Source organism: Eptatretus burgeri, chromosome 21 (assembly GCF_056783735.1).
Source record: "Eptatretus burgeri isolate ZD-2024b chromosome 21, Ebu_testis_v1, whole genome shotgun sequence".
Classification (NCBI taxonomy): domain Eukaryota; kingdom Metazoa; phylum Chordata; class Myxini; order Myxiniformes; family Myxinidae; genus Eptatretus; species Eptatretus burgeri.
The window spans coordinates 924,139-943,343 of record NC_140981.1 but is presented as its reverse complement, the minus strand read 5'-3'; the positions used below and the strand labels follow the sequence as shown (position 1 = coordinate 943,343).

The following is a 19,205-nucleotide window of genomic DNA, read 5'->3' as shown; positions in this document are numbered from 1 at the left end:
GCTGGTGTGTCGGCAGAAGGAGGAAAAAAGAGAGGATCGGTACTCATGGGTATGGGGGAAGAAAGAGTTGTTTTTTTTTGTTAATTTTTTTGGAATTTAAGACAAGAAAGACAGTTTGTTGTCAAGAGGGACAGATGGCGGGTGTTGGGAAAAGTGGGGAAAATAGGAATTGATGGTAATAGGGAGAGAATACAAATAAAAACGATCGTACACCAAGAGGGGAAGGAAGGGTCGGCCTCAAGGGGCCCGTTAAGACAAGGTCGACGAAAACTCACAAAATAGGATAATTTTTAAAACAAAACTGAACTAGGAACACACAGTGAACATGCAGGTGAGAAAATAAACAGTTAAAACGTGACAAATAGCAACCGGAAACTTAACTTTAAGAAAGCCGGCAGAGACCCCTGAGAGAAGCTGCCGTCGCTCCAAACCCAGAACCGGAAGTCAAACTATTGAATTCAATTTGAGAAGTAATCACGAGAAAATAATTGAAAGAAATTTCATTGTGAAATTATAACATAGATCGAAGACTCTCTGTGTGAAAACCTCGAGAGAATCAATCGCTGAACACAATAACTTGAAAAGAGGATGTCGCCGCTAAATAATAAATCAAACTCATCGGAGTTGCACAACTTGTCCGGGAGTTAAAAAAAACACACTCCCATGCCGGTGTTTCTAGTAGATTGTAGAAGATCACTGCAGATTTTAGTCGATGTAGATTGTAGTAGATGAACGAGAACGACGACTGCGACACAAAAATTTAAATATTGCGCTCCGTAGCAAGCGGGCTCCCGGTCCATCGGGATGGTAAGGAATAAGGGGGTTAGGGTCAGGGTTGGAAAATCATAATTTTCCTTCTATCGTTCCTCACTATATATCTGCTGAAACCACGTATCTCTCGACCCTCTTCCTGGTACTTTTCATTGATCCATCAGCTTCACTCTGCGTTTTCCGTTCCAAATTCACCATACACCTTCACAATTTTACTTCAACCTTTCCTTTTCCGAAACTTACGCAATCCTCATGGGGAAGAATGAGATGATAGGGAGGTGGGTAGACAAGGGGTCAACAAGCTGGATGCAAGCTCAAACACAGCAAGAAGGGGAAAGGAAAACTGGAGATGGCATAAGAAAAGGATGTTGAGGAATAAGAGGGGGAAAGCACATTTATCTGGAAAGGAAGGCTTGGAGAGGGGAGAAAAGAACATGAGTATGGATGGCAGGTGTTGGTGAATAGCCATCTTGAAGACGGAAGAGTCAAATTGAAGTCTGAGGAAGTTGGTTCCACAAGTTGCAGAAAAGAGTTACAAATGAGTGGAGGTGAGCAAAGAACCTGGATTTTGGAAGTTTCAACAGAAGTGGGTTGCTGGAAGACCGAGAAAGCCCTTTGGAGCAAAAATTCAGTGATGAGGGTACAGATGGCAAGGCAGAGGGGTGCAGGACCAGAAATGAACCTGGAGAAGACAGAGAGACCACTGGTGTGAGAGTAAGAGAACCATAGACAGCTTCATTGCTGGAGATTCCAATGATTGTGACGAACTTGGTTTCTATGGCATCAAGAAGTGCAAGATGAGGCAGGGCTGCCAAAATTTAATGAATCACTTCTACTTTTCACATCATGATGTCATTGTTTGTGTAAAATCATTTATAAAATTACAAACAAAACGTATGACAGAGAAGTACATTAGATGCAGAACATCTCATCGTGATGGGAAAGAAAATCGAAGACCAAACAATCAAATCAAGCTGAGAAGTAGAAACACCAAACAAGCACCAAAAATTGGGAATTCCATGGAAAATCCTGAAAACTATAACAACTACCACAACTTGTTCACATGCCCAGCTAAAGGGTGTGGTGATGCCCTTTTTTGGATTGATCCTTTTCCATGTCGTTCGCTTGGGACAAGGGGATCGTGAAGTTGGGGCAGACATTTTGATATTTTTTTGCCCGAGGTGCCGAAGATTGCTCGCAAAATCCCGAAGACCCACATTACATTCACTCCCGATTGGAATGTCGTGAAATTCCCGAATTTCCACGCAAAACCTTTTCATGAAGTCAACAAGACAATAAAACATCAAATGGAAATCTTCATCTGATTTTGGATCAACAATTATGCTGTGAAGTGATGACGTCATAATGACACAGGCGATCCCTCGAGACATTTCCTTTCGATGTTTTCTTATTCCTTTTTCAGGATTTCAATCCCGTCCAGATACTTGTTCTGCTCTTTTCTCTTCTCATCAATTGCTTTGGATAATTGTTCTAGTTTTCATATTGTCACAGAATCACTCCTGTTCTTCTTCATCATTCCCGTTGCTCCGATTATCACTGGAGCAATGTCGGTGCTCTTCTGCTTCCAGGTTCTCTTGATTTTTTTTTCAGATCCTGGTATCACATTTGGTTCGTGCTTGCAAGAGTTCTCTGAGACTGGGATATTGACGATTTTTCACACGTCTCGGTGGATTGCTCTCGATACCTTGTTGTGCCTTTGTGTGTACAGGTGTTCTGACATGAGGTTTTTACATCCCAAGAGAAGGTGATGGTGTTTTTTTATTTCTACCTTTGCAGAGCCTGCACCTGTTCTAATTGACTCCATTCTGCCATCTTCTTAGAGTGTCCTTGGTGTTGGATATTTACAGCTCCGAGAGAAAGACTACACCCCGTTTCAAATTTTTCACCTTTTGATACCTTCTAGCCTGGAATTAAATTGCATTAAATCAGACTTTTTACACCTTTATTTACACATCGTAACCCACAACTTCCAAATGAAAAACAAATTGTACAAATTTCAGAAAATTAATTAAAAACACAAAACTAGAATACCTTGGTTTGATGAGTGTCAACCCCCCCCAAAAAAACAATTGCAAACGAGTTCAGGTGTAACCAATCACCTTCACAATCGCACACCAGGTTAATTGGCCTCCACCTGTGTTAAATTGTCGTGATTCTGATAATTTCAGAATAAAATCAGCCGTTCCTGTTGGTTTCCTCTGCTGGGTAGTGAATTTCACAGCAAAGACTCAACCACGAGCACCGATGAGCTTTCAGAAGACGTCCGAGATAAAGTTGTGTAAAGGCACAGATCAAGGGATGGGGATAAAAAAAATTTCAAATGCCTTGAATATCCCTTGGAGCACAGTCAAGACAGTCATTAAGAAATGGAAGGCGTATGGAACCACCAAGACCGTCTTGATGAGACCATCCCTCCAAACTCGATGACGAAGCAATGAGGAGACTGATCAGAGAGACCATTAAGAGGCTAATGGTAAATTTGAAAGAGTGACATGCCTTTCTGGCAAAGACTGGTAAATGTGTACATGTGACAACAATATCCCCAGAACTCAACAAGGAAGCCATTACTCATAAAAGCCAACCTTGAATCCCGTTTGAGTTGTGTAAAAAAAACGATTCCACAGATTCCGAAGCCATGTGGAAAAAAGTTTTTTTGTCTGACGAAACCAAGATGGAAATTTTTGGCCGAAATGCAAAACGCTACATTTGGCGCACATACACACAAAGCACATCAACCAAAGAACACCATCCCTACTGTGAAGCATGGTGATGGCATCATCATGTTCTGGGGATGTTTGTCATTAGCAAGGACTGGGGCACTTGTTGAAATAGAAGGGAAAATGGATGGAGCAAAATACAGAAAAATCCTGGAGGAAAACCTGCTGTCCTCTGCAAGAAAGCTGAATTTGGGACGGATGTTCACCTTTCAGAATGACAACGACCCCAAGCACAAAGCCAAAGCTACACTGGAGTGGGTGAGGAACAAAAAGATAAATGTCCTTGAGTGGCCCAGTCAGAGTACCGACGTCAATCCAATTGAAAATCTGTGGCTTGACTTGGAAGATTGTGGTCCATCAACGCTCCCCATGCAGCTTGACTGAGCTTGAACAGTTTTGTGCAGAAAAATGGGCAAATATTTCCCAATCAAGGTGTGCAAAGTTGGAAGAGATCTCGACCAACAGACTCACACCTGTAATTGCTAACAAAGGTGTTCCACCAAGTATTAACTCAGGGGGTTTGACACTTATCCAACCAAGATATTCTAGTTTTGTATTTTTAATTAATTTTCTAAAATTTGTACAATTTGTTTTTCACTTTTTAGTTGTGGGTTACGACGTGTAAATAAAGGTGTAAAAAGTTTGATTTAATGATATTTATTTCCAGGTTATAAGGCATCAAAAGGTGAAAATTTTGAAAGGGGGTGTCGACTTTCTATAAACACTGTTCTCTGACTCCTTCTCCATCTCAGTAAACATGACATCTTCAAAGCGACTGCAAAGTTCCTTATTTGTCTCTCCCCAACTCTTTCCACATCTTTTTACAATCTTCCTGCTCTTTTGTCGTTCTCCCAGTTGAAGGTGCATATTTGTTCATGTATCTTTTTGTAATTTTCATTTCTCTTCTTTGCAATCGATGGTGCTGGATTTGCTGCTATTTCCATCCCATGTGTGACATCTTCTACTCGCACTTGTTCCTGGAAATTATTTGCTTTGATGTATTCTTTGATGTGTTGATACAGATGATGGACGACGAAAGGCCTTGTTGCACACAGAACAATTGAACGGTTTCTCTCCGGTGTGTATCCTTTGATGTCTATGTAAGTTCGATGACTGATTGAACACTTTGTTACACACAGAACATTTGAATGGTTTCTGTCCGGTGTGTATTCTTTGATGTTTAAGTAAGTTCGATGACTGATTAAACGCTTTGTGACACACAGGACACTTGTAGGGTTTCTCTCGGGTGTGTGTTTTTTGATGTGCCGATAGAATTGATGAACAAGCAAAGACCTTGTTACACACAGAACAATTGTGAGGTTTCTCTCCGGTGTGTATGCTTTGATGTCTAGATACAGATGATGGACGAGTAAAGGCCTTGTTGCACACAGAACAATGATAGCGTCTCTCTCCGGTGTGTATCCTTTGATGTCTATGTAAGTCCGATGACTGATTAAACACTTTGTTACACACAGGACACTTGTAGGGTTTCTCTCCGGTGTGTATTCTTTGATGTTTACGTAAGTACGATGGTTGATTAAACGCTTTGTTACACACAGGACACTTGTAGGGTTTCTCTCCGGTGTGTGTTTTTTGATGTGTCGATAGAGTTGATGAATGAGCAAAGGCCTTGTGACACACAGAACACTTGTAAGGTTTCTTCCCGGTGTGCAATATCTGGTGCTCACGTAAGTGTGACGACTGATTAAACGCTTTGTTGCAAACAAAACACTTGTGGGGTTTCTCCCCCAAATGTATTTTTTGATGACGATTTAAATTTGATGAAGAACAAAAGGCCTTCCTGCATTGTGAACACTTGCAGGATTTCTCACCGGTGTGCAACGTTTGATGTGTCAACAGACATGAAGAAGAAGCAAATCCCTTCTTACACACAGTGCACCAGAGTGACGTCTCACCTGTGCATATTTTTACACCTGCTTTTAAACACGATGAGGAGGTGAAGTCTTTGTTGGAAACAGAAAACTTGTTTGGCTTCTCACTTCTTTGTTTCTCCTGTTGCAAGACATTGATCGAGCTGTCGCAGTCGTTGTTGTTGTTTGTAGACACACCCCTAAACTTGTCACTATCCTGACACAAAGTCTCTGTCGGGTGATGATCGAAAGAAACTTCTCCGTCCACCGACGAGGAACAGTTGATACGTGAAGACGTTTCAAATTTTTTCTCTGCAAAGACACAATTTAGCAAAAACATCAATAAATCACTTTTACAACTTGAAGAGCACTCGTGGAGCACATAGTCTCACCTTGCACGTTCATTCTGAACAATATTACCATTATTAACTGAACACCCCACTATTATGGACAACTACTATCATGGCCCACATGCTCGTATCATCCATGCACCCTGTTACATCACATTGTTTCTTGGAATGGGTTCTGAACGTCATAAATGTAATTATTCACTCACATCGGGTCATGGATCAGATAAATGAAGTTTCAGATTTTTCGGATAAGGATTTCAATCCAACCAATCATGGCTGGAGTACCGCTTGAAAATAATTGTAAAATCAGAGTGGCGAGATACTTTGTAGAAGGTAACTTTAAATTTGAGAACTTGTCACGAGAAAGTAATTGAAAGAAATTTAATTGTGAAATTATTACGTAGATAGAAGATTTTTTGCATGAAAACCTTTAGAGAATAAACCGCTGGACGGGATAGCTTGAAAACAGGATGTTGTCGTTAAATAATAAATCAAACTCACAGAAGTTGTACAACTTGTCCGGGAGTATAAAAACAACACTCTCTTCCGGGTGTTTCTCGTAGACTGTCGTCGATCACTGCAGCAGATTTCAGTCGATGTCGATTGTAGTAGATCACCGAGGACGACGACCGCGACACCAAAATCGAAACATCGCGCTCCGCAGCAAGCGGGCCCCCGGTCCATCGGGATGGGTTGCAGCGGACAAAAAGGCAGCGGGGATGTAGTTTATTTTGGTCAACCACACACTTTGTGTGTATTATTATATAGAGAACAAGAAAAAGAACAATCCGAGATTACAGACCCTCGCCAGGACTTTTGTGTGGTGTTTGTGTACTGGTGTGTTTTGTAATTAATATGAGATATAATTAGAACTGCTGGTAGTGATGACCGGGCACCAAGATGTCCCGCTTTTATGCAACCCTGCTTTGATTGGACGCCTGACCCTGACCCGTGACGTTTTTCGTTATTATTCAACTGGATTTCGAACGGGATTAAAATTAATTCAATTCAAATCAAATGGAAGAACAAAGAGGTGCAGTCCTGTATCAGAAGGAACCCGAACAAGCGAAAAGCAAAGATGAAGTCATCAGGAGGAACCTGGATAGGATTCACATTTCAGCTGCTACTCCTGTGTTCAAAAAAAAAACTCAGTGTTCAAAAAAAAACCCCAAAAATCAAAAATATCCCAGATTAAAAAAAATTAAATAAATCTAGCTGCGAGACCATGCATCTGATCAAGATGAAATTTTATTCCCCATCTATTCAAAACATTTATTCACCGTCACCACTGAATCATAATTGTGAAGTTTCACGTCGATTGATTAAGCGGTTCCAGAGAAAACATTATTTAATATTTTTCTTCAATCCAATATGGCTGCTAAACCATGTGACCTATCAATTATTCCTTCACAAACTTGTACACCCATGGCTTGGGGAACATTTGTGTGAAGTTTCCCATCGATCTGTCCAGCCGTTCTGGAGAAGATGTTTTTATAGGTTTTAGGGTAAATCCAATATGGCTGCCAAACCATGTCATCTGTGTGAACCTCGTGTTCCTCACGGAAGGGCGGTCATACGTGTGAAATGTCACCTCAATCTGTTCAGCCACTTCAGAGAAGATTTTTGAAGGTTAAAAAACACAAACAATATTGCTGTCGAATCCCGTGACTGATGACGTCATCAATTTTTTTTCTTTTCTGTGACATTTTATCCCGAGATGGCCCTCAAATTTTTTTGATGTTGCGTTCTACACATGCAATTATGACGTCATAACGAAGGCACCTATGACGTCATTTTTTAAATCACACTTATTTCCCATTACGAGTATTGCCGTGTGCCAAGTTTCAATTATTTCCTTCGCATGGTTTCAGAGAAAGAGAGGTCCAAAGTTTTTCCAACATGGCTGCCAGACCACGTGACCTATGACGTCATAATCATCACGAAAACATTCTTCACGGGCAGTCGCGCCTGCAGTGAAAATTTCCTCTCAATTCGACACGTGGTTGCAGAGATAAAAAAAAAACATAAAAATACAACGTATTCGTACAGTGTCGGCACCAAGAGCAAAATACAAATCCCTGCCACCTCCAGTCGAACGTCGGGCCTGGTCAGCTGGTTCGTGAAAGACTCACACAAGGATGCACAAGGAACTTTGATGCAGAAGGAGGTCGTTCGGCCCATAAAGCCTGTCATACCTCGGTGGAGCGCGTACCTCCGCCATGCTGAACAGTTTACCTTTTCTATCCCACTGATAGGTCGGATCTGGATACAGACCTGAACAAAAATCGAATCGGCTTGTTCTTGTCACCTACAGAACTCATCCACCTAGTTTTGTCATAACTCGTCCACAACCTTTTGAGGTATCATGCTCACAGACAAACGGACAGGGGTGGAAACATAACCTGTGTCCACCTTCAGTGATGGAGGTAACTAGAACGTTCACAGAATACGATATCCCATGCAGTGTTCAAATATATATATATATATATATATATATATATATATATATATATATATATATATATATATATATATATATATATATATATATATATATATATATATATATATATATATATATATATATATAGTGTGGACAACAAGTATTTGATACACTGCCGATTTTGCAGGTTTTCCCACTTACAAAGCACGTGGAGGTCTGTAGTTTTTATCATAGGTACACTTCAACTGTGAAAGACGGAATCAAAAACAAAAATCCTGAAAATCACATTGTATGATTTTAAAATAATTAATTTGCTTTTTATTGCATGACATAAGTATTTGACACATCAGAAAAACAGAACTTAATGTTTGGTACAGAAACCTTTGTTTGCAATTACAGAGATCAGATGTTTCCTGTAGTTCTTAACCAGGTTTGCACAGACTGCAGCAGGAATTTTGGCCAACTCCTCCATACAGATCTTCTGCAGATCCTTCAGGTTTTGGGGCTGTCGCTGGGTAACACAGACTTTCAGCTCCCTCCAAAGATTTTCTATTGGGTTCAGGTCTGGAGACTGGCTGGGCCACTCCAGGACCTTGAGATGCTTCTTACGGAGCCACTCCTTAGTTGCCCTGGCTGTGTGTTTCTGGTCGTTGTCATGCTGGAAGACCCAGCCACGCCCATTCTTCAATGCTCTTGTTGAGGGAAGGAGGTTGTTGGCCAAGATCTCGCGATAATGGCCCCATCCATCCTCCCCTTAATACGGTGCAGTCGTCCTGTCCCCTTTGCAGAAAAGCATCCCCAAAGAATGATGTTTCCACCTCCATGCTTCACGGTTGGGATGGTGTTCTTGGGGTTGTACTCATCCTTCTTCTTCCTCCAAACACGGCGATTGGAGTTTAAACCAAAAAGCTCCATTTTGGTCTCATCAGACCACATGACCTTCTCCCATTCCTCCTCTGGATCATCCAGATGGTCATTGGCAAACTTCAGATGGGTCTGGACATGCGCTGGCTTGAGCAGAGGGACCTTACGTGCGCTGCAGGATTTTAATCCATGACGGCGTAGTGTGTTACTTATGGTTTTCTTTGACACTGTGGTCCCAGCTCTCTTCAGGTCATTGACCAGGTCCTGCCATGTAGTTCTGGGCTGATCCCTCACCTTTCTCATGATCATTGAGGCTCCACGAGGTGAGATCTTGCATGGAGCCCCAGACCAAGGGAGATTGACTGTTATCTTGAACTTCTTCCATTTTCTAATAATTGCGCCAACAGTTGTTGCCTTCTCACCAAGCTGCTTGCCTTTTGTCCTGCAGCCCATCCTCGCCTTGTGCAAGTCTACAATTTTGTCCCTGATGTCCTTAGACAGCTCTCTGGTCTTGCCCATTGTGGAGAGGTTGGAGTCTGATTGATTGAGTGTGGACAGCTGTCTTTTATGCAGATAACGAGTTCAAACAGGTGCAGTTAATACAGGTAATGAGTGGAGAATGAGAGGGCTTCTTAAAGACAAAACTAACAGGTCTTTGAGAGCCGGAATTCTTACTGGTTGGTAGGTGATCAAATACTTATTTCATGCAATAAAATACAAATTAATTATTTAAAAATCATACAATGTGATTTTCAGGATTTTTGTTTTCGATTCCGTCTTTCACAGTTGAAGTGTACCTATGATAAAAATTACAGACCTCTACGTGCTTTGTAAGTGGGAAAACCTACAAAATCGGCAGTGTATCAAATACTTGTTCTCCCCACTGCATATATATATATATATATATATATATATATATATATATATATATATATATATATATATATATATATATATATATATATATATTTTTTTAAATTTCATTAAAATAATGATTTTGAAGATCGTTTTTAAAAATCCTTAAGTTTACCGACGAACCCACATAATATTGGCAGAATATTCTTCACCCTGACACTGTCCCTCTCACCTGCCACGCCTTCTCGTGCTACACATATCGATATACAGCTCGGTTCTTGGAAATATTTTGAAGGAGATTTGTGTTCTGAAGTGTTCAAGTATATAATTCAATTTCAATAAAAGCTTAAAGAGGTGTAAAGTCAAATAAAGAAATTAATTCCGGGTTTTCCCACTCTTTTTCCCAGTCTCTTACATCACCCGATCGAACACATTACATGAATAATTCTTCATCCCTGTTGTTGCAGACATATTAATTGTGTTATTTCACCAGATCGGGTTTCAGACCAGTATTACATGTTAAAATTGTGCTGTGGGTGAAAGTTATTTGTACTGGGGTGAAGCAATTGTTTTGTACTTTGGTTAAAGAATCGTTTTACCTGTTGAAAGTCTGGACGGGTCACAATAACACCAAGCAAGGCTGAAATGGCCAGAGCAGTGACCACAACACGAGATAAGAGACACCGACGATGCTGCCGAATCGGACTCAGCAATGGCAACAAAACGAGTTCAGAGACTCTGACAGCAGCTGCATTGGTCTTGCCAACGATAAACAATTCTTCATGTAAGAGGCACCGACAGTGTGGAAGATATAAAATACCCACAGTTTGGATCAGGAGAGAGGAATAATGTAAGAGATGGAATGGAGGAGACAAAGGGGAGAAAGGCTTTCCCTTGAGCTGCTCAATTTAATGTGGTGCAAGAAAGGCACATTCTCTGAATTTCATGTGACAAAGTTAATTTTAAAACTGACTTAAACAGTAAAGGAGGAATCGGGAGTCCACTGTATGCCGAGCATGGGATGCTTTCGCGACCCCATTCGCTGACGACAAAGAACCAACTTCACCCTGCTGTCTGTTGGTCGCTCTTATCTCCTGGTCGGTACACTCGCCAAATCTACTTCCCTGCTGTTGTCTTGGAGATGACTTCAAAGCAGGCATCTCCTCGCTGGCCTTATCGCTCAGGCAGCCTGCCCGTTCCTCCACTCTCTCCTCACCTGCTTCCAGTCACGCATTGTCCTTCATGGCTTGGAGAACCCCAATTCAACCTCTCTCTGAGACAGCTTGACCTGTGAACTTGAATTCCTCTCCATTCTAGGGTGTTACAAAGCTTTCAAATTAATTAAAAGTGAAAATCTGAAATGTCTTGCATCTATAAGTATTCAGCCCCTTTGCTCTGACACTCCAAATTGAACTCAGGTGCGTCCAATTTCCTTCAGTCATCCTTGAGATGTCTCCACAACTTGATTGCAGTCCACCTGTGGCCAATTCAATTGATTGGACATTATTTCGAAAGAAACACACCTTTCTATTTTAAGTACAAAGTTGACGGTGCATGTCAGAGCACTCCACCATGAAGTCCAAGGAACTGTCCGGAGAACTCCGAGATAGAATTGTAAGGAGGCAGAGATCTGGGGGAGGGCACAAAACAATTTCTCGAGTGTTGAAAGTTCCCAAGAGCACAATGAGCTCCATCATTCGGAAATGGAAATAACATGGAACTACTCACAGTCTTCTTTGAGCTGGCCATCCAACCAAACTGAGCAACCGGGAAGAAGGACCTTGGTCAGGGAGGTGACCAATAACCCAATGACCACTCTGAAAGAACTACAGAGTTCTTTGGCTGAGATGGGAGAACCTGCCAGAAGGACAACAGTCTCTGCAGCACTTCACAAATCTAGGCTTTATGGGAGAATGGCGAGACAGAAGCCACTCCTGAGAAAAAGCCACATTACAGCGTGTCTGGAGTTCATAAAAAGGAAATCTGAGAGCATGAGGCAAACATTCTGTGGTCTGATGAGATGAAAATGGAACTCTTTGGCCTGAATGCAAAGCGCTGCATCTGGCAGAAACTGAGCGCAGCTCATCATCCATCTAACACCATCCCTACCGTGAAGTATGGTGGTGGCAGCATCATGCTATGGGGATGCTTTTCAGTGGCAGGGACTGAGGGACTTGCAAGGATCGAGGGAACAATGAATGAAGCCAAAATCAGGAAAATCCTTGAGGAGAACCTGCTTCAGAGTGTAAAAGACATTAGACTGCGGTGAAGATTAAAGATTACTGTTCACCGACGCTCCCCATCCACCTTGACAGAGCTTGAGCAAATCTGCAAGGAAGAATGGGAGAAAATCCCCAAATCCGGATGTGCAAAGCTGACACAGACATACCCAGGAAGACTTGAAACTGTAATCGCTGCCAAAGGCGCTTCTCCGTCGTATTGACTCAGGGGGTTGAACACGCATTGACGAAAGACGTTTCAGATTTTCCTCTTTAATTAATTTGTAAAAATTTCAAAAAATTTCTGAGAAAAATGTTTTCCCTTTGTCATGAGGGGGTATTTTGTGTTGATCAGTGACAAAACATTTAAATTTAATCCATTTTGAAGTCAGGCTGTAACACAACAAAATGTGAAAAAGTCGAGGGGTGTGAATACCAGAAGGCATTGTCAATTTCACCCATAAAACACAACAAAGGGCACATTGCTGTCTTTATTTTCTTTCTCCCGTTGTCCCACTTCACTCCTTCCATTCAGTGGCTCTGACTCCCCCATCCGACTCACTTTCATATGAATCTATCTCCCGTGGTCCCACTTCATTCCTTACATTCAGTGGCTCTGACTCCCCGCTCCGACTCACTTTTATATGAATCTATCTCCCGTGGTCCCACTTCATTCCTTACATTCAGTGGCTCTGACTCCCCGCTCCGACTCACTTTTATATGAATCTATCTCCCTTGGTCCCACTTCACTCCTTACATTCAGTGGCTCTGACTCCCCGCTCCGACTCACTTTTATATGAATCTATCTCCCGTGGTCCCAATTCACTCCTTACATTCAGTGGCTCTGTCTCCCCCATCCGACTCACTTTTATATGAATCTATCTCCCGTGGTCCCACTTCACTCCTTACATTCAGTGGCTCTGTCTCCCCGCTCCGACTCACTTTTATATGAATCTATCTTCCGTGGTCCCACTTCATTCCTTACATTCAGTGGCTTTGACTCCCCCATCCGACTCACTTTTATATGAATCTATCTCCCGTGGTCCCACTTCATTCCTTACATTCAGTGGCTCTGACTCCCCGCTCCGACTCACTTTTATATGAATCTATCTCCCGTGGTCCCACTTCACTCCTTACATTCAGTGGCTCTGTCTCCCCGCTCCGACTCACTTTTATATGAATCTATCTCCCGTGGTCCCAATTCACTCCTTACATTCAGTGGCTCTGTCTCCCCGCTCCGACTCACTTTCATATGAATCTATCTCCCGTGGTCCCACTTCATTCCTTACATTCAGTGGCTCTGTCTCCCCGCTCCGACTCACTTTTATATGAATCTATCTCCCTTGGTCCCACTTCACTCCTTACATTCAGTGGCTCTGTCTCCCCGCTCCGACTCACTTTTATATGAATCTATCTCCCGTGGTCCCAATTCACTCCTTACATTCAGTGGCTCTGACTCCCCGCTCCGACTCACTTTTATATGAATCTATCTCCCTTGGTCCCACTTCACTCCTTACATTCAGTGGCTCTGTCTCCCCGCTCCGACTCACTTTTATATGAATCTATCTCCCGTGGTCCCAATTCACTCCTTACATTCAGTGGCTCTGTCTCCCCGCTCCGACTCACTTTTATATGAATCTATCTCCCGTGGTCCCACTTCACTCCTTACATTCAGTGGCTCTGTCTCCCCGCTCCGACTCACTTTTATATGAATCTATCTCCCGTGGTTCCACTTCACTCCTTACATTCAGTGGCTCTGTCTCCCCGCTCCGACTCACTTTTATATGAATCTATCTCCCGTGGTCCCACTTCACTCCTTACATTCAGTGGCTCTGTCTCCCCGCTCCGACTCATTTTTATATGAATCTATCTCCCGTGGTCCCAATTCACTCCTTACATTCAGTGGCTCTGACTCCCCGCTCCGACTCACTTTCATATGAATCTATCTCCCGTGGTCCCAATTCACTCCTTACATTCAGTGGCTCTGTCTCCCCGCTCCGACTCACTTTTATATGAATCTATCTCCCGTGGTCCCACTTCACTCCTTACATTCAATGGCTCTGTCTCCCCACTCAGACTCACTTTTATATGAATCTATCTCCCATTGTCCCACTTCACTCCTTACATTCAATGGCTCTGTCTCCCCACTCAGACTCACTTTTATATGAATCTATCTCCCATTGTCCCACTTCACTCCTTACATTCAGTGGCTCTGTCTCCCCGCTCCGACTCACTTTTATATGAATCTATCTCCCGTGGTCCCAATTCACTCCTTACATTCAGTGGCTCTGTCTCCCCCATCCGACTCACTTTTATATGAATCTATCTCCCGTGGTCCCAATTCACTCCTTACATTCAGTGGCTCTGTCTCCCCACTCCGACTCCCTTTTATATTAATCTATCTCCCGTGGTCCCACTTCACTCCTTACATTCAGTGGCTTTGACTTCCCCATCCGACTCACTTTTATATGAATCTATCTCCTGTGGTCCCACTTCACTCCTTACATTCAGTGGCTCTGACTCCCCGCTCCGATTCACTTTTATATGAATCTATCTCCCGTGGTCCCACTTCACTCCTTACATTCAGTGGCTCTGTCTCCCCGCTCCGACTCACTTTTATATGAATCTATCTCCCGTGGTCCCAATTCACTCCTTACATTCAGTGGCTCTGTCTCCCCGCTCCGACTTACTTTCATATGAATCTATCTCCCGTGGTCCCACTTCATTCCTTACATTCAGTGGCTTTGACTCCCCCATCCGACTCACTTTTATATGAATCTATCTCCCGTGGTCCCACTTCATTCCTTACATTCAGTGGCTCTGACTCCCCGCTCCGACTCACTTTTATATGAATCTATCTCCCTTGGTCCCACTTCACTCCTTACATTCAGTGGCTCTGTCTCCCCGCTCCGACTCACTTTTATATGAATCTATCTCCCGTGGTCCCACTTCACTCCTTACATTCAGTGGCTCTGTCTCCCCGCTCCGACTCACTTTTATATGAATCTATCTCCCGTGGTCCCACTTCATTCCTTACATTCAGTGGCTTTGACTCCCCCATCCGACTCACTTTTATATGAATCTATCTCCCGTGGTCCCACTTCATTCCTTACATTCAGTGGCTCTGACTCCCCGCTCCGACTCACTTTTATATGAATCTATCTCCCTTGGTCCCACTTCACTCCTTACATTCAGTGGCTCTGTCTCCCCGCTCCGACTCACTTTTATATGAATCTATCTCCCGTGGTCCCACTTCACTCCTTACATTCAGTGGCTCTGTCTCCCCGCTCCGACTCACTTTTATATGAATCTATCTCCCTTGGTCCCACTTCACTCCTTACATTCAGTGGCTCTGTCTCCCCGCTCCGACTCACTTTTATATGAATCTATCTCCCGTGGTCCCACTTCACTCCTTACATTCAGTGGCTCTGTCTCCCCGCTCCGACTCACTTTTATATGAATCTATCTCCCGTGGTCCCACTTCACTCCTTACATTCAGTGGCTCTGTCTCCCCGCTCCGACTCATTTTTATATGAATCTATCTCCCGTGGTCCCAATTCACTCCTTACATTCAGTGGCTCTGACTCCCCGCTCCGACTCACTTTCATATGAATCTATCTCCCGTGGTCCCAATTCACTCCTTACATTCAGTGGCTCTGACTCCCCGCTCCGACTCACTTTCATATGAATCTATCTCCCGTGGTCCCAATTCACTCCTTACATTCAGTGGCTCTGACTCCCCGCTCCGACTCACTTTTATATGAATCTATCTCCCGTGGTCCCACTTCACTCCTTACATTCAGTGGCTTTGACTCCCCGCTCCCACTCACTTTTATATGAATCTATCTCCCATTGTCCCACTTCACTCCTTACATTCAATGGCTCTGTCTCCCCACTCAGACTCACTTTTATATGAATCTATCTCCCATTGTCCCACTTCACTCCTTACATTCAGTGGCTCTGTCTCCCCGCTCCGACTCACTTTTATATGAATCTATCTCCCGTGGTCCCACTTCACTCCTTACATTCAGTGGCTCTGTCTCCCCGCTCCGACTCACTTTTATATGAATCTATCTCCCGTGGTCCCACTTCATTCCTTACATTCAGTGGCTTTGACTCCCCGCTCCCACTCACTTTTATATGAATCTATCTCCCATTGTCCCACTTCACTCCTTACATTCAATGGATCTGTCTCCCCACTCCGACTCACTTTTATATGAATCTATCTCCCATTGTCCCACTTCACTCCTTACATTCAGTGGCTCTGTCTCCCCGCTCCGACTCACTTTTATATGAATCTATCTCCCGTGGTCCCAATTCACTCCTTACATTCAGTGGCTCTGTCTCCCCGCTCTGACTCACTTTTATATGAATCTATCTCCCATTGTCCCACTTCACTCCTTACATTCAGTGGCTTTGACTCCCCGCTCCCACTCACTTTTATATGAATCTATCTCCCATTGTCCCACTTCACTCCTTACATTCAATGGCTCTGTCTCCCCACTCCGACTCACTTTTATATGAATCTATCTCCCATTGTCCCACTTCACTCCTTACATTCAGTGGCTCTGTCTCCCCGCTCCGACTCACTTTTATATGAATCTATCTCCCGTGGTCCCACTTCACTCCTTACATTCAGTGGCTTTGACTCCCCGCTCCCACTCACTTTTATATGAATCTATCTCCCATTGTCCCACTTCACTCCTTACATTCAATGGCTCTGTCTCCCCACTCCGACTCACTTTTATATGAATCTATCTCCCATTGTCCCACTTCACTCCTTACATTCAGTGGCTCTGTCTCCCCGCTCCGACTCACTTTTATATGAATCTATCTCCCATTGTCCCACTTCACTCCTTACATTCAATGGCTCTGTCTCCCCACTCCGACTCACTTTTATATGAATCTATCTCCCATTGTCCCACTTCACTCCTTACATTCAATGGCTCTGTCTCCCCACTCCGACTCACTTTTATATGAATCTATCTCCCATTGTCCCACTTCACTCCTTACATTCAGTGGCTCTGTCTCCCCGCTCCGACTCACTTTTATATGAATCTATCTCCCGTGGCTGTCTCACGTAGTCTTTTAGTTACCTGCTCCCTTCTTATCCCCTCCCCCCTCACTCCCAAGCAATCCTTTCTGTTTTACCCCTCACCTGACCGACTACCTTTTCACACTGCGCACACATGCCATACTCCATAATTTGTCGCAGATTCCCAAGACATGCGTCAAATTTCCCGCCAAGTTCGAGTCCCATCCTGCTCTTCACGTCAGCCGTAAGCTGTGTCATCATGGCTATGATGTCGGGCTGTACCGGGGATACCAACCTGGTGTAAGCTGTGTCATCATGGCCATGATGTCGGGCTGTACTGGGGAGACCAACCTGGTGTAAGCTGTGTCATCATGGCCATGATGCCGGGCTGTACCGGGGATACCAACCTGGTGTTAGCTGTGTCATCATGGCCATGATGCCGGGCTGTACCGGGGATACCAACCTGGTGTAAGCTGTGTCATCATGGCCATGATGCCAGGTTGTACCGGGGATACCAACCTCGTGTAAGCTGTGTCATCATGGCCATGATGCCGGGCTGTACCGGGGATGCCAACCTGGTGTAAGCTGTGTCAGCATGGCCATGATGCCGGGCTGTACCGGGGATGCCAACCTGGTGTCCTGCGGCGTCTGCTCCATTGGGGGGCAGCGTGCTAACGGTCGGGGTCAAAAAGGCGACCGAGCAGTGGTTTCGGAAGGAAAGGAAACATCATGAGGTTTTAACTTCCTGTTCCATGATAAATACCGGACAAACTACAAACTCTCGTCCTGGTGCTTCACAGGGTTCGGGTGTCAGTTCAATCAATGAGCGTACCTTCACCCACAGGTGGAGGTGAGTCACTCGTCTCATCAGCCAGAAGTTCCCCGGGCAGGTGGAAGATCCCACCGTCGACCTCGAAATGATGAGGCCATTGTGTGCCGGTGCAGGGGTCCCACGAAGAGAACAAACGTTCACCTGAGTCGGCGTAAACGAGAGTAGAGGAATCGAATGATGACGTCATGAGGTATAACACGGATCGGATTCCCATTTTAACAATTAATTACCAAACTCGACGAGTCCGGACTCCCGACCCTTGGGCGAACCGACCACGGACCCCGCGGTCTCAGGGACGACCTCCCGGACCGAGGACGTTTCCTCCATCGAATCCGCTCGTGAATCCCAGGATGTTCGCCCTGTGATCTTCACCGAAGACTCCTCGGGTCATGGCGCACCGTCCGTCACTGAAAAGCACGTCGTGTTGAAGGAAGGTTCGCCGTGCGAAGCGTCCGCGACGTTCCGCGATTAGCGGGAACCGCTTCATGAGGAAGAGGAATCCTCGTCGAGTCACGTGATCAAGAGCTCTTGATGAGTCACGCTTTCTCGGCGGCAGTTTCGCCATCAATCACGTGACCTTCCAAAGGGCGTCACAGCTCGAAATAAATATATTTGATACATTTGGGGGGGGGGAGTTACAATTAATTCGTTCTTTGTGTCTAAATCAATCGAACACACATTAATTTGATGAAATTTGAAATCGATGCCGTTTTACAGGAAATTTAATGATTGAATGAAGAAGAAGAAGATGATGCTGATGAAAACGATGAATAAGAAGAAGAATAGCGAGAAGAAGAGTGCGTCCACCGCCATTTTGAACTGACGGTTTGGAGTTCGTCTGCTTCCTCCGTCATCGTGGTTTTGTGGAAGGATGTTCCTTTGATTTCGTCGACATTTTAATGCATGTTTGGTCGAGGAGACGATTAACAACATGTTTTCCCTTTGGTTTGACATGTACATGTGTGTAAATATCACGTTTTATTTAATTCAAGTTTAATAAGGCTTGAGGCCTTCATTTTCTCTCACGCATTTTCTGTCAGGGTTTATTGACGAACATTAAAAAAGTGTATATATATATATATATATTGTTGTGGATCCGGGGTGGTGGGATTCTCGCCCGACTTGGCGCCACCCTCACCACCGCCGTCTCCAGGGTTTATAACGCCGGCTGGCTCAGCACAGGCCTCGGGTCACGCGCCTTCAATCGCGATACCAACGTAATCCCTG

At 44.0% G+C, this 19,205-nt stretch overlaps 2 protein-coding genes across 2 annotated transcripts in view; both read right to left on the bottom strand.

The window, feature by feature from the left end:
- Positions 1-19,205, bottom strand: part of LOC147008108 (uncharacterized) — an 88,115-nt gene that overhangs the window by 56,930 nt on the left and 11,980 nt on the right. The gene's annotated exons all lie outside the window — the stretch shown is intronic.
- Positions 935-18,533, bottom strand: LOC147008109 (uncharacterized). The gene is made up of 3 exons (XM_085865569.1): positions 18,209-18,533; positions 17,979-18,119; positions 935-5,692 (listed from the first exon to the last, which is right to left on the bottom strand). The coding sequence occupies exons 1-3, from the start codon at positions 18,303-18,305 to the stop codon at positions 4,494-4,496; spliced, it is 1,437 nt and encodes a 478-aa protein (XP_085721695.1). The 5' UTR covers positions 18,306-18,533; the 3' UTR covers positions 935-4,493.